General features: G+C 43.1%; 1 protein-coding gene across 8 annotated transcripts in view; it reads right to left on the reverse strand.

Moving 5' to 3' along the window:
- GBF1 (golgi brefeldin A resistant guanine nucleotide exchange factor 1) overlaps positions 1 to 13,657 on the reverse strand; it is a 210,712-nt gene that overhangs the window by 8,005 nt on the left and 189,050 nt on the right. For all 8 annotated transcript variants that reach the window (XM_063307612.1, XM_063307608.1, XM_063307610.1 and 5 more), the window contains one exon: positions 733 to 863. In XM_063307612.1, the coding sequence (XP_063163682.1) occupies positions 733 to 863 (131 nt within the window). The remainder of the gene's footprint in view (positions 1 to 732; positions 864 to 13,657) is intronic.

Consider the following 13,657-nt stretch of genomic DNA (forward strand, 5'->3'; position numbering starts at 1 on the left):
TTGTTTCTTGTCTTCCCTCTCCTGTCCATTACCAACATTGTTTTCCCTTTCTACAAATGTTTCTAGGCTGCTCCAGGAGCTTTTTTGGCTAAAAACACTAATATTCACGATATCATAGCAAAAGCATCTTATATAATACAAAAATAGCTAATTTTGAATTTGCAGTTGCTGAAATGTTAAGATGAAGTTCCATCAAAATCTCACATTTACAATGTGTATGTTAATGTGCAATACCGTTTGACAGTAGTAAATAGGAAATTTCCCATTTGGCATGGTTACTGTCATTCAAAGTGACAGTAAAACTTTTTCTCTGATTTATCTAACAGCAATTAAGATGAGATCATCCTTATATCCCACATCAACTGAGTTATCCTTGGGTTATTTATTTGAACTATTTCTATCCAAACATTCCATATAATATTTAAAGTAATAAGGTATCATTAACAGTACAAATAAACAGCATATAGTTGAATAAATTCCATGTATATAACAATCTCTTTCAAACATGGAGATGATCATGGCCTGATCATAGAAAAACAATTTTTAAGATTTTCTAATTTTTTTTTTGTTTCAACTTATTGCAGTCTTTAATTTCTAGTAAAAGAATAGGTTGTGGTGGCTATTTCACTTAAATTTCCAAGACCCTGCGATCAGAGTGAGTCCAATCCTTACCATCTCTGAAAAGCTAAGTCATTCCTCCACATAGAATTTCCTGTAAGGGAGACACATTACCTTATTGAAACAGGATTCCCATTCCAAAGCATCGAGAGCTTGCAGATCATGCACAAGAAGAGCCCGCTGCAGGTAGGTCAGCGCCTGCATCCGCACTTGTCGTCTTGCATCACAACACAAGCAAGCAATGCCTGTACAGAAAACAAAATGATGTGGAAAAGAATAGTGATTCTTGGTCAACAAACTTTAGAGCTTTCTTATATCCAACAAGGAGTTATATTTCTCACCTCTTCCGAAGCAACATGAAAATGTTGTAGCATATTCAAAATAACAAAGGCAAAGCCAGATGTTCCAGTGTTCCAGTGTTCTACAGTATTAGGTATGAGCAATAATTCTCATAGTAGTTGGCTTATAAATGACCGAGAGTTAGCAGTGAAGGTGACCAAGTGTCATGTTCACTGTCTCAATGTAGTTTATACATCGTAACATTTCACATGCCATGGCGCTGACGCGCGTTTCTGTTTAGGAGGGAGCTGCTGTGAAACCTTGTACCAAGCTCTGTATCTGAATTCATTACAATGGAATGTGTTTGAGTTATGTTATCTGTTCAAGGCCTTTTCCCGCAGACCATCAGAAACTGTTAGGAGCACCTGGGATTGTGAACTTGAGAAGATTCTATGGGGGGAGGGATTTCATTTGCACCAAGGGTTTTTAGCTTGAATTTGGCGCGCTTTCATCATTCTCAGCTTTCTCTGTGATCCTGCATACTATTCTTTAATAAATCAGATATCTTTGAATTCCTGTTCATGAGTCTGACAGTGCTTTAGAATAGGCAACCATTACATAAAGCTGAGAATCCCCAAAGTTGTACCATTAGCTACTACCAAGATCATTTTCTTGCGAGGGAAAATAGTTAACGATGACTGAGTCCAAGCTCACGACCAGGGGACTTGAGGAGACAGCTAGCTTGATGCCCGAGTCGACGGTCAAGAGCGGAGAACTGAACCTCACCCCAGAACCTTCAGACTCCCGGGATGGATCAAGTTCCAATTCTGAGGTGGAGGAATCTAACGATGGGGAAGAGCCAGAGCAACTGCCCCCCAGCGAATTGCTCGCAGAGTTGATCACCTTGGATGAAGTAGGGGAACCCCAGCCAGGGACATTAGGGGTGTCCTGGAAGTATCGGTTCCCACTAGCCCCAGACAAAGAATCTACTACGTTATCAACACAGAGAAAGCCGAACACGCGAGGGAGGGAGGACTCTCAAACCCCTGAAAGACTAAGAGTGATGGAGGCCAAAATAGAATCGATAGAGTACATGCTAAGAAACCTGTCTCTGTCACTGGAGGGGCAGGGGAAGCGCGGAGGAGATCCCAGCTTCCCACAACCATCCCTCATCCTCCCATCCGGACTGCCAGCGGAGGGGGGCCGGAGACAGCTCCGGGATGAATCTCCACCCCACAGGGCTCAATCACCAGTGTCCCCACACCGAAGAGGGAAAGCTACTGTAACCTGGGGCCCAACCACTCAAGTGGCTGCCGATTCCACTCCAACTGGAGTGGGGGTGAGAGACTTTTCTGTCAAGTTTGATGGGGATCCAACAAAGTTATCTTTCTTTTTAACTAATGCTAAAAGTTGTATGAGGCAGTTTGGAGCATACTTCCCTTCCAAAGAGGCTAAAATAACTGCCACTGCCACCAAGTTGAAGGGTCGAGCGGCTGACTGGTATGTTCAGTTAAGTGATGCTGACTCCCCTGCACTTGATTATTTCGATGATTTCATGTGGGCATTAAAGCTGCATTTTGAGGATCCTCTGGCCAAGGCAAGAGCTAAGAAGGCGCTGAAGGATCTTACCCAGGGCCAAATGTCCGTAGCTGATTACACCCTAGAGTTTAAGGCTCTAGCTGGGAAAATCCCTGACTGGTCTCAGTCAACCCTAATAGAACTGTTTAAAGAGGGACTCAACCGGGACGTCCTATGGTGGGCGTTGTGTAGAGACGACCCAGAGTCATTGTATGACTGGATCTGTCTGGCAGGCAAGGCTGAGCATGCTCAGCATACCTTCATGCAAACTAGAAAATCTGAAAAACCACCCACCACCATGAGGGGACCCCGAAGTGCTACGACTGCTGCCCGGCCAAGCTATAGAGCTTGGGATGAGGAGAGAGATTGGCGCTATGCGAGGGGTCAGTGTCTCCGATGTGGAAAGGAGAGCCACCAAGCAGCTGATTGCCCAAAAGCCAAAGCTGGAGATCGAGCGGGGAAGCCGCCGGCCAAATCGCCCCCCCTCACGGCGGATGACAGCAGCCAAGGGGACAGCCGACGCGGAGGAAGTAATCTTCTTGGGAGAGGCTGAAGACGACTCTAAGGAGCCAGCGGGAAACGCCAGCCACCTGCCATGAAGAGCGCCTGTGGGCAGGTGGAGGAGGATGGGCGCGAAGATGCTATGGTGAGTGCTAACTGTCCCACTTTAGCAGTAAAAGTGAAATTGGGTTCCCGCACGAAAACTGCAGAGGTCTGGGCTTTGGTTGACTCTGGGTGTTCCATGTGTTTAATTCACCCTGATCTGGTTGCTGCTTTGGACCTGCCTAGCTTCCCCCTCCAGCAGCCTTTGATCTTCACACAGGTGGATGGTTCAACGGTGGGGGGGGGGGGCGCAACCCATTTCACTGGAACTGTCGCAATGCGCAATGCCACCGTGAGACTTTGAAATTCGTTGTAGCACCTGTTGGCAATCCCTTGGTAATTCTGGGGATCCCCTGGTTGACCTATCAAAGCCCCTATATAAACTGGGAGCACAGAACTGTGAATTTTAAAGATGGTTTTTACCAAGCTCCTACAGCAGAGAGAGTTGCACGCGCGGGGGTTGGAAGGGCAGCGATTGCCAAGCCGCACCCTAACTTGACACATTTAGAAGGCTTGCCTGATCAATACCAAGACTTTGAAGACGTATTTGGGGAGATGGAAGCAGATCAGCTACCCAACCACCAGAAAACTGACTGTGCAATAGAGTTGGTCCCCAATGCTCAATTGCCCAAGCCTAAAATTTATCCGATGACTCAGAAGGAGCTTGAGGCATTATGGGACTTCATTGACAAAAATCTGTCAAGGGGATTTATTGAACCTGCTACATTCCCAGTTGGGGCCCCTGTGTTATTCTGGGAAAAGAAAGATGGCACGCTTTGACTCTGTACGGACTATCGAGGGTTAAATTCCATCTCTATTGTCAACAAGTACCCTCTCCCGCTCATGAAGGACATGTTAGCTCATTTGTCAAAGGGCAAGATTTTCTCCAAGCTCGATCTTCGCGAAGCCTATTTCCGCATTCGCATAAGAGCTGGGGATGAGTGGAAAACTGCTTTTAATTGCCCACTAGGATCGTTTCAGTACAAAGTCCTCCCTTTTGGGCACCCGGAGTCTTCATGCAGTTGATTAATGAAGTTTTACATGATCATTTGTTTAAAGGGGTCCTGGTTTACTTAGATGATGTTCTCATTTACACTGAAACTGAGGAGGAACACGAATGCCTCCTCAAACAGGTATTACGCAAACTTAGAGATGCCAAACTCTATGCCAAGCTTTCCAAATGTGAATTTCACAAAACCCAACTTGACTATCTGGGCTATCGGGTGTCTGACAAGGGTATTGAGATGGACCCTGCAAAAATTCAGGCGATTCTAAGTTGGGAATGTCCCCGCACCTGGAGGCAATTGCAAAGTTTCCTCGGGTTCAGTAATTATTATCACCAGTTTATCCAGGGGTTCGCTGAGATTGCCTTGCCCCTCACTGATTTACTCTGTACCAAGGGCTTGGGGGAGACACGCAAAGTAAAACACCCTGGGGCCGTGCTGAATTGGACGCCTGAATGCCAGGCAGCATTTGAAAAGTTGAAAACCCTTTTCACTGCTGAGCCTATTCTACAGCACCCTGATCCTGAACGCCCCTTTGTGGTCCAAGTTGATGCTTCTGACTCCTCAGTTGGGGCTATTTTGTTACAGAGGGATTCTGAAAATCACTTAAAACCCTGCGCTTATCTGTCCAGGAAATTTTCTGAAACCGAACGCCGTTGGCACGTTTGGGAAAAGGAGGTGTTTGCTGTAAAAGCTGCTTTGGAAACCTGGCATCACCTCCTTGAAAGCGCTAAATGCCCTTTCGAGGTTTAGACCGATCACAGGAATTTGCAAGCCCACTGCACCCCGCGCGTCTCAGCCCTAAACAAATTCGCTGGGCTCAGTTTTTCAGTCGCTTTAACTTCCAGTTAAAGTTTATCCCGGGAAAGAAAAACTTTCTGGCTGATGCTTTGTCACATTTACCTCAGGACCTTGACCAGGTGGCAGATGTGGTTGGGACTGCTCTCACTGAACCACAACTGGGCTTGGTTGCTGTCACTCGGAGCCAGACCCGTGCACAGGCAACCCCACCCCCAGCCCCGTCTGGGAAGCGGGAAGTGCAAGTTCCTTGTCAGTTACAGAAGGACTTTCTCCAGGCACTGAAATCTGTCACTTGGTTGCTAGCTAATAGAGACAATGTTTCTTTTGAAAACGGTCTGGCATGGGTGGAACACCGCCTTTATGTGCCTGAAACTTTAAGAGCTGATGTTTTGCAGCATTCCCATGATGATAAACTTGCTGGACACTTTGGTTTTGTCAAAACCTTGCATTTGGTTCGTCATCAATTTTGGTGGCCAACCTTAAGACGTGATGTAAAAGATTATGTTGCTTCCTGTCCTGTTTGTGCCATGTCAAAACGAAAGGGGGGGAAACCACAGGGGCTTCTACAGCCAGTGGCCAGCCCGTCCCGTCCCTGGGACGAGATTTCTATGGATTTTATTGTGGATCTTCCAGTCAGAAGAAAACTGTAATTTGGATTGTAAAAGATTTTTTCTCCAAGCAAGCGCATTTCATTCCCTGTGCCTCCCTCCCATCAGCCCCACAATTGGCATGCCTATTCCTCCTCCATATCTACCGCCTCCATGGTAGCCCCTCCCGTTTGGTCAGTGATCACGGAACACAGTTTACTTCCCAGTTTTGGAAATCATTTTTAAAATTGATTGGCACCAAACAAGCGCTGTCCACTTCTTCCCATCCTGAGAATGACGGTTCTACTGAGATTTTGAACTCTACTCTTGAACAGTTTCTAAGAGCATACATTAACTACCATCAGGACGATTGGGTGGACTTATTGCCTTTTGCTGAAGTTGCTTATAACAATGCTGTGCATCAAAGTACCGGACAAGCCCCTTTTCGCGTGGTTTCTGGTCACGACTTTGTTTCCATCCCTGAACTGCCACAGCCCACTTCCCAAACATGTTCTACATCTGACTGGGCTGTTAAGCTGTCTAATTCCTGGCCAGTCATTCAGCAAGCTTTGGCTGACGCCCAAGCTGCTTACAAGTCTCAAGCTGATAAGCATCGCTCTTTACAACACGACTTCAAAGTTGGGGATCAGGTGTATCTATCTACTAAATTTATCAAATCACCGCAACCCTCTAAAAAACTTGCTCCCAAATTCATTGGTCCTTTTCCTATTGTTGGTCTTGTCAATCCAGTTACTGTTAAATTGGAACTGCCTCACAATTTGAAACACTTGCACCGTTTTCCATTGCAGCTTGCTTAAGCCTGTGCACCACTCACCACGTTGGCACCCTCAACCTCCTCCTCCCGCTCCAATTATGATTGACGGCCAACACTTTGAAGTCAAGGACATCGTTGATTCTCGCAAGCTTCGAGGCACCCTTCAGTATCTGGTCCGATGGAAACACTTTCCTCATCCTGAATGGGTGTCTGCCCACCATGTTAATGCTCCTGATTTAGTTTGCCGTTTCCACCTTGCTTACCCTTTGAAGCCTGCTGCTTAATGTATTCTTCATTTTGGGGGGGCAGTATGTCATGTTCACTGTTTCAATGTAGTTTATACATCGTAACATTTCACATGCCATGGTGCTGACGCGCATTTCTGTTTGGGAGGGAGCTGCTGTGAAACCTTGTACCAAGCTCTGTATCTGAATTCATTACAATGGAACGTGTCTGGGTTATGTTATCTGTTCAAGGCCTTTTCCCGCAGACCATCAGAAACCGTTAGGAGCACCTGGGATTGTGAACTTGAGAAGATTCTACGGGGGGAGGGATTTCATTTGCACTGAGGGTTTTTAGTTTGAATTTGGCGCGCTGTCATCATTCTCAGCTTTCTCTGTGATCCTGCATACTATTCTTTAATAAATCAGATATCTTTGAATTCCTGTTCATGAGTCTGACAGTGTTTTAGAATAGGCAACCATTACACCAAGCTTATTACTGACCATGAAATTATTCAGGAATTAAAACAAAAACAGGATTCTGAAGAATTCCACCAGGTACCTGATAGAACCAACTAGGTTTCAGAGGGAGCTTGGGAAATTCCCTGAGGCTCTGCTGAACTCCACAGTTCAAGTGAGGCCTTAGTCACCACTTGGAATGAAAGGGCAATGTCAGCCTTGGATTTAATTGTGCCTGTGTGGCTTCTCCAGTTTGTGGGAGCTCCCTGGTTTTCCGAAGAGCTCCAGGAGGTAAAATGACACCTAGAATGTCACTGGAGAAAGTTGAGGAGGGAGTCCAACCAAGCACTGTGATGAGGAGAAATTTTTTTGGCTCTTAGTGCATCTGTAGAGAGCTGGCTGGCAGCCCAGTTCAAAATGCCTTGGGCCCTTTTGGGGAAGGGTCAGGGGAGCATCTGCAAGGCCCCTATGCATCACAGACAAAGTAAATCTTCTTTGACCTGGATTCTGGTAGTGCATGTCCTGTTGTGATTGAGGCATGGTTTGGCTTGGTTATCTGGGAATAGTTCGAGTCTGTCAATCACAATGGGGGGGCAGGGCCCTTGGGGCTAGAAACATAGCCATCTGTTTATTAGAAACTTATCCCTCTTGTTTGGTTAAGGCCTCCCAGAAGACAATGTGTGGTTGAATAAGGGTGTGGTTTTACCAGCTCTTAAGGAGGCAGTTTTCCTCCTCAAAAAACCACACAGGATCCAACAGTATTAGATAAATTCCAGTTAATCCCTAACCTCCCCATTTTAGGGAAAACTGCAGAGGCTGTGGTTGGGACTACAGCTTTAGGATGAAACCCTGGCAGGCCAAGGATGTGGGCAGTACATCCATATTGGCCTTTTTTGGCTTCTTAGCAGCTTTCAGTACATCAGTCATGGTTTCCTTCTGGACCAGCTCAGGTGGTTGGGATTGGGGGGGGGCACTCTGTTGTGGCTCTCCTCCTATGGGGTTGGTTCCAGTGAGTATTGGGAGTAGAAATCTAATCCTAGGCCCCTGCTATATGGAGTGCCTCAGGGCTCAATACTCTCCCTGCCCCTACTTAACATCTACAAGAAGCTGTTTGGCAAGGTCATATAGCAAGGTCATCTGTTCAGCAAGGTCATCTCCACCCTGGACCATGTGATGTCATCAAGGTTCTGTCACATATCTGGAAGTGATAGGAGTCTGGATGGTAGTAAACAGGCTTAGGTTCAACCTTAGCAAGACTGTGGCTGTGGATTTAGGGGCTACTTTGCTACAGAGTTCTGGATGAGTTGCCCTATTCCAGATGGAACTGTTGCCCAATCTGAGGGTCCTCCTAGATTCCTGGCTTCTGCACAAGGCCTTTGCACAAGTTCATTTGTGTGCCAATTACACATGTTCCTGGATTGGGGGAGGACTTACAGTCACTCACACTTTACATACCTCTTGTTTGTACTACTGCATTATGCTCTACATGGGGCTGCCTTTGAAGAACACTCAGAAACTACACTGGTCCAGAATGCAACAATGCAAATAATTACGGGTACACCTTGGTATGCCTATATATCATCATTACTGTATTACTTGTCCTCCTAGGCACTGGTTCAGCTGTAACTATATGTATGCCTGGCTCCCAGCACAGCATGTTTTATTTTAGCTTTGTATTTCTTGTTATTTGTATATGTTTTTAACCCTTGTTAACCATCCAGAGTGAGCAGTCATATAAACTGAATAAATAGGCAGCTCAATGAAAAATGCCAAACAAGTATAAGGCAGCTGTAAAAACAAACTTCATTCAGTTAGATTCCTGCACATAATCCAGCCCCAAAATAGTTCCATCTGAATACATCTAGCAAAGCCCACCACCTCTCAAGGTAACTGGTTCCACTTTCAAACTGCTCTTACAGTTAAGAAGCTTCTTCCTGGTATTCAGATGGAATCTGACTTCCTGTAATTTGAATCTATTATTTCACATTTCTTGACATTCTTCTGGGTGCCATTTGAAGAATGTTATCTCCCTTCAGATTTTTATTCACAAATTCAAGGTAGAGTCTGGTTGATGTAGAATAAAATAGATCTATTACTTTCTGTAGTTTTGAAGTTATACTTCTTTTGATGCAGCCTAAAATTGCATCTTTTCTTTTGCAACCATATCACATTCCTGATTCATGTTGAACTGAATGAATGATTAATTTTGACTTAGAACTGAGACTGAAAATAAAATTCCTCATATATACTGTAGGTATATATATCACATACCTCAAAATCAATATTGCATGGTTGGAAAAGGTACAGCTTAGCTTCCCCTATGATAAAAAATGACAGTGCTTGCAGCTGAAATTGCCAAAGTAGATGGTAAATGGGACATGAACTATCAATCGATCAAACCTTTATTGGCATTATAAAAGCAATAAGATACAAAAGGCATTAACATATGAGAGTAACAAAGCAAGAGAGGTACTCATTGAAAAATTTGATTACATTTCCTTTTAAGTACTTCCTCTAAGAATTTGGCAACAATTTGGATAGTTTCAGATACAGCATCACTCAGAAGATATTGGCAAGATGATACAGTATCTACAACATTTAATGGGTATTTACTCTGTAAAGGGTTTGAGAGTAATTCATGCTGAAGAGACACAAATAAGTGGCAGTCAAAAATGATGGGATGGATTGTATCTGGACTGCCATAGCGACAGAGCCTCTCATGCTTGGGAATGCATTTGTACCGTCCGAAGAGTACCTCAGAAGGAAAAGCATTTACTCTGGCCAGGAAGAAGGCCCTACGCTGAGATGGTACCACGAGATCCTGCAAATAATGCGCCATCTTGCCCAGATGATTTTCTACACCAAGCGTAGTAGGCGAACAGACACAAGGTAGAGATGGTCTGAATTTATGATATTCTAAGTCCAAAAATCTCTGTTTAATAATACTAAATACATAGGTTTCGTCCGAGAAATATAAATCCTCAACTGCAATCCCGATTTGCCTGAGCTTGGACATTATACAGCGAGTCCAAAGCAAAGTATAGTTATCTTTTTAAAGATATGATAACAGACTTCGAGAAGCAGCGCTAAATAAAATTCTAAGCCAGTATTTAATTGTTATTATCCAAGCTTTAGCTTTGACCAGTTTCTAAGCAAATCAAGCTTTGACCAGTTTCTAAGCAAATTGTGCGATAGGAGACGCAATTAGGAGCCCCTAAAAGCTGCCTCAAAAAGGATGCCTGAATACCGCCTAGATAAAAGTAAAGGTAAAGGTTTCCCTTGACATTAAGTCCAGTCGTGTCCGACTCTAGGGGGTGGTGCTCATCTCCGTTTCAAAGCCGAAGAGCCGGCGTTTGTCCGTAGACACTTCCATGGTCATTTGGCTGGCATGACTACATGGAACGCTGTTACCTGCCTATTAATCTACTCACATTTGCATGTTTTCGAACTGCCAGGTTGGCAGCAGCTGGGACTAGCAACGGGAGCTCACCCCATCACGGATTCGAACCGCCGACCTTCTGATCGGCAAGCTCAGCAGCTCAGAGGTTTAACGCGCAGTGCCACTGCGTCCCCTCTACTTTAGAGTTAAAGACTCTTAGCCAAATAGGAATACCATATAGTATTTGAGAGAGAGATTTGGCTTTAAATATTCTAATCGCTGCAGGTGCAAATTGGTTACCTCTTGTAAAATAAAATTGTTTAATCTGGGCAGCCAAACAATTGGCCAAATGAATTATCTTATTACAATGAGTTACCCAAGAAAGATTATAACTAAATGTAATGCCAAGATATTTAAAAGTTTCAACTTGTTCAATTTCTGTACTACCCATGACCTATCTCAGCAAACACCATCTTTTGGCATCTTTGATTTAGAGAAGTTAATGGTGAGTTACGTTGACAATAATTATAAAATGCTTCCAAGTAAGCCCACTCTCACACAAGAAAGGACTGTAGTATCGTCGAGTGGAGTGGGAAGACCGCCAAGACTGGGGGGGGCAGGGAGGTGACCATTAACTGAGCTAAGAGAGTGAGCCAAATCATTCAGAAAGAGGTTAAAAAGGTGAGGGGCAAGAACACAGCTCTGCTTAAACCCCTTCTGCGTGGGTATTCTCTCTGTTAGATGACCCTTGATCGAATATTTAACTTGACAAGAGGTATCTGTGTGAAGGTTCTTTAACAGAAACAACAGCCTCGGGTCAATTCCTTGGTTCTTCAGTTTGGTCCGTAGTACATCCCTCAGAATGAAATCAAATGCACTTTTGAGATCTATAAATGCTATAAAGAGCCTTTTCCTTCCTTAATTCAGACATTTTTCTACTAGGAAATTCAATGTAAGGCAATGATCTATTGCAAAATTTCCTTTACAGAAGCCTATCTGTTCAGGACCAATTACATCATTTGTATACATCCAATCTAGCAGACAGCGTTCAAGCTTGCCCAAGATAGATAGCATAAAGCTTGCCCAAGATAGATAAGAGACTGATTGGACGAAAATTACTGGGCTGATCAAACCCTCCTTTCTTGTAAATTGGGATTATTGAGTTGAGCCAAGTATTCGGAATTTTACCATAGTGATCAATAAGCGTGAACAAAGAAGCCGACGGCTGGGCCCACCAATTAACATTTTTTTAAAATAGTTTGGCTGGAAGCCCATCTGGACCAGGCGATTTTCCCATTTTTAAATCGACAATTAATTCGGTAATTTCATGTATACTCACAGGAGGCCACTGTGGTAGATCTAAGAAAATGGAGTCATTATCCTCGTTATAGGACACTACAATACATTATTGAAAAATGTGCCACCCATTGCACATTTCTTTTGCAGGAGTGGCAAAAGAAGGGTTATCAATAGAATTGCTCAAAGTAAGTTTCCAGAAAGATTTGCTGTCATTAAATTTTATAGCTCTAAACAATTGGTCCCATTTACCCTAAAAGAATAATTTCTTTTTCCTGGTTATAAGATCTTAAAAGCTTTTCTTATGTTTTAAAAATTCATTATATATACTAGAGTCCCCAGATTGACATTGTTCTTTAAACTTGCATCTCAATTTCTTTTTTCTGTTATGACATTCTGATCGAACCAAGTGGTAGATTTTGAGACAGCTACCTCTACAGGTTTAGCTTTTAAACTACATTTACTAATTAAGCGGGAGTAAATAGAGAGAGCTTCTTCAACCGAGGTTGAGTTGGTTAAGTCCAATCACAATCTGGTCATTGATTCAGATCCAAGTAAAGTATGAAAATCCTTTTCTGAAGATGCAGACCATCTAATTCTTTTAAGAATATTGTCTGAATCATGACTGTCATAAAGCAGTATACGATCAGGGTTCGATAAGTTACATTTTAAAACTATAACCAAGGGAAAATGGTCACTTTCAGTATGAGTTTCAATAGTAAAATAGGAAATATCTAACAATAAGCTATATGAGCAAAGAATATAATCTATTACACTTTGATCCCTAACAGAGGTAAAAGTGCACCCTTTTGAATCAGGAAAACAACTTAAACCATTTAGAATTATCATATTATACATGATGCAAAGATCTAGCATCTTCCTCCCTGTGGTATTAAAAACTGCATCACTAGATGAACGGGGTAAGCACAGAATCGGCGGTAGAAGCTCTTCATCATCAAAGCCTAACTTTGAAAAACAATCGTGTATGCTATTTCCAATTCTAGCATTAAAATCACCAGCCATAAGAAGTTGATCTGCAGGAAACTTTAGCTAAAAACGAAATGTAGTTAAAAGGCTTATCCTAATTGGCAATATAGTCACCACATTCTGCAGAGTGGGGTAAGTAGACATTAACAATAATAAAATTTATAGAAGTTAATACCAGCCTAAGCGCTTGGGCTATTGGGGGACGTGAGTCTAATGACAGAATCTGTACATCAAGGTTAGTATTCACTAAAATTGCCAAACCAGCCTTATGATGGCCCTTACTAAAAAGTTTGTAGGCTGGAAGAAAAACGTTTCTAAAACCATTTAAATTAACAGGGGTTGCTGACCAAGTTTCCTGTAATAAAACACAAAGGAAGTTAAGAAAGTAATAAAATCCGAGTCATACATTTTGTTTCTCCACCCCGCTACATTCCAGGAAACCAAACTCAAGGATCTGGAGAGGGTATGTATTCTTAGTCAGTCCAACTCAGTTATCTGATTCAGGGAATTGGAAGGATTGTCAAATATGCAGCCATTTAGAGAGATGGACTTTGGAGCAGAATGTGCAGCTTCCATATTTATAAAATTCAAATCAATCAGTAGATTCTGGGTGTTAGGGATGGCCTGACAGTACTCTGAGCCTTTAGTTGTTGTTAAAATAGACTTCGCATAGAGCCTCAATGGGGAGAGGATCATGGTCTTTTTGTTATTAGTTTAGGAGCAGGAAGCCTCATCATTTCTTATACTTTGAAGTCTATTTTTTGTAAATTCTAATATTTCTAAAATCGTTTGTTGATCCAAGGTAGGTAAAGTTCCAAAAGAGTGAAGAAGTTCCTCTTCAATTGAGTTCTCTAAAAAGTTATAGAGTGTACAGTTCTGAACTTGAGTCCACAGTTCACCAGTAACTTCTAGTGGCTGTTGGGATTCTTTTACAATCCTGTCAGTCAAATCAGTTGGATAAGTCGAAGCCAGATGACGTAACATTAACTCCCGCCGCTCTGAGATTCTTTGTTGGCTGGCTTAATCGCCGGCTTCTTAGGGAGTAGAGCTTTGATTATTGTATTGACAAA

Source organism: Candoia aspera, chromosome 6, assembly GCF_035149785.1.
Source record: "Candoia aspera isolate rCanAsp1 chromosome 6, rCanAsp1.hap2, whole genome shotgun sequence".
Lineage (NCBI taxonomy): Eukaryota > Metazoa > Chordata > Lepidosauria > Squamata > Boidae > Candoia > Candoia aspera.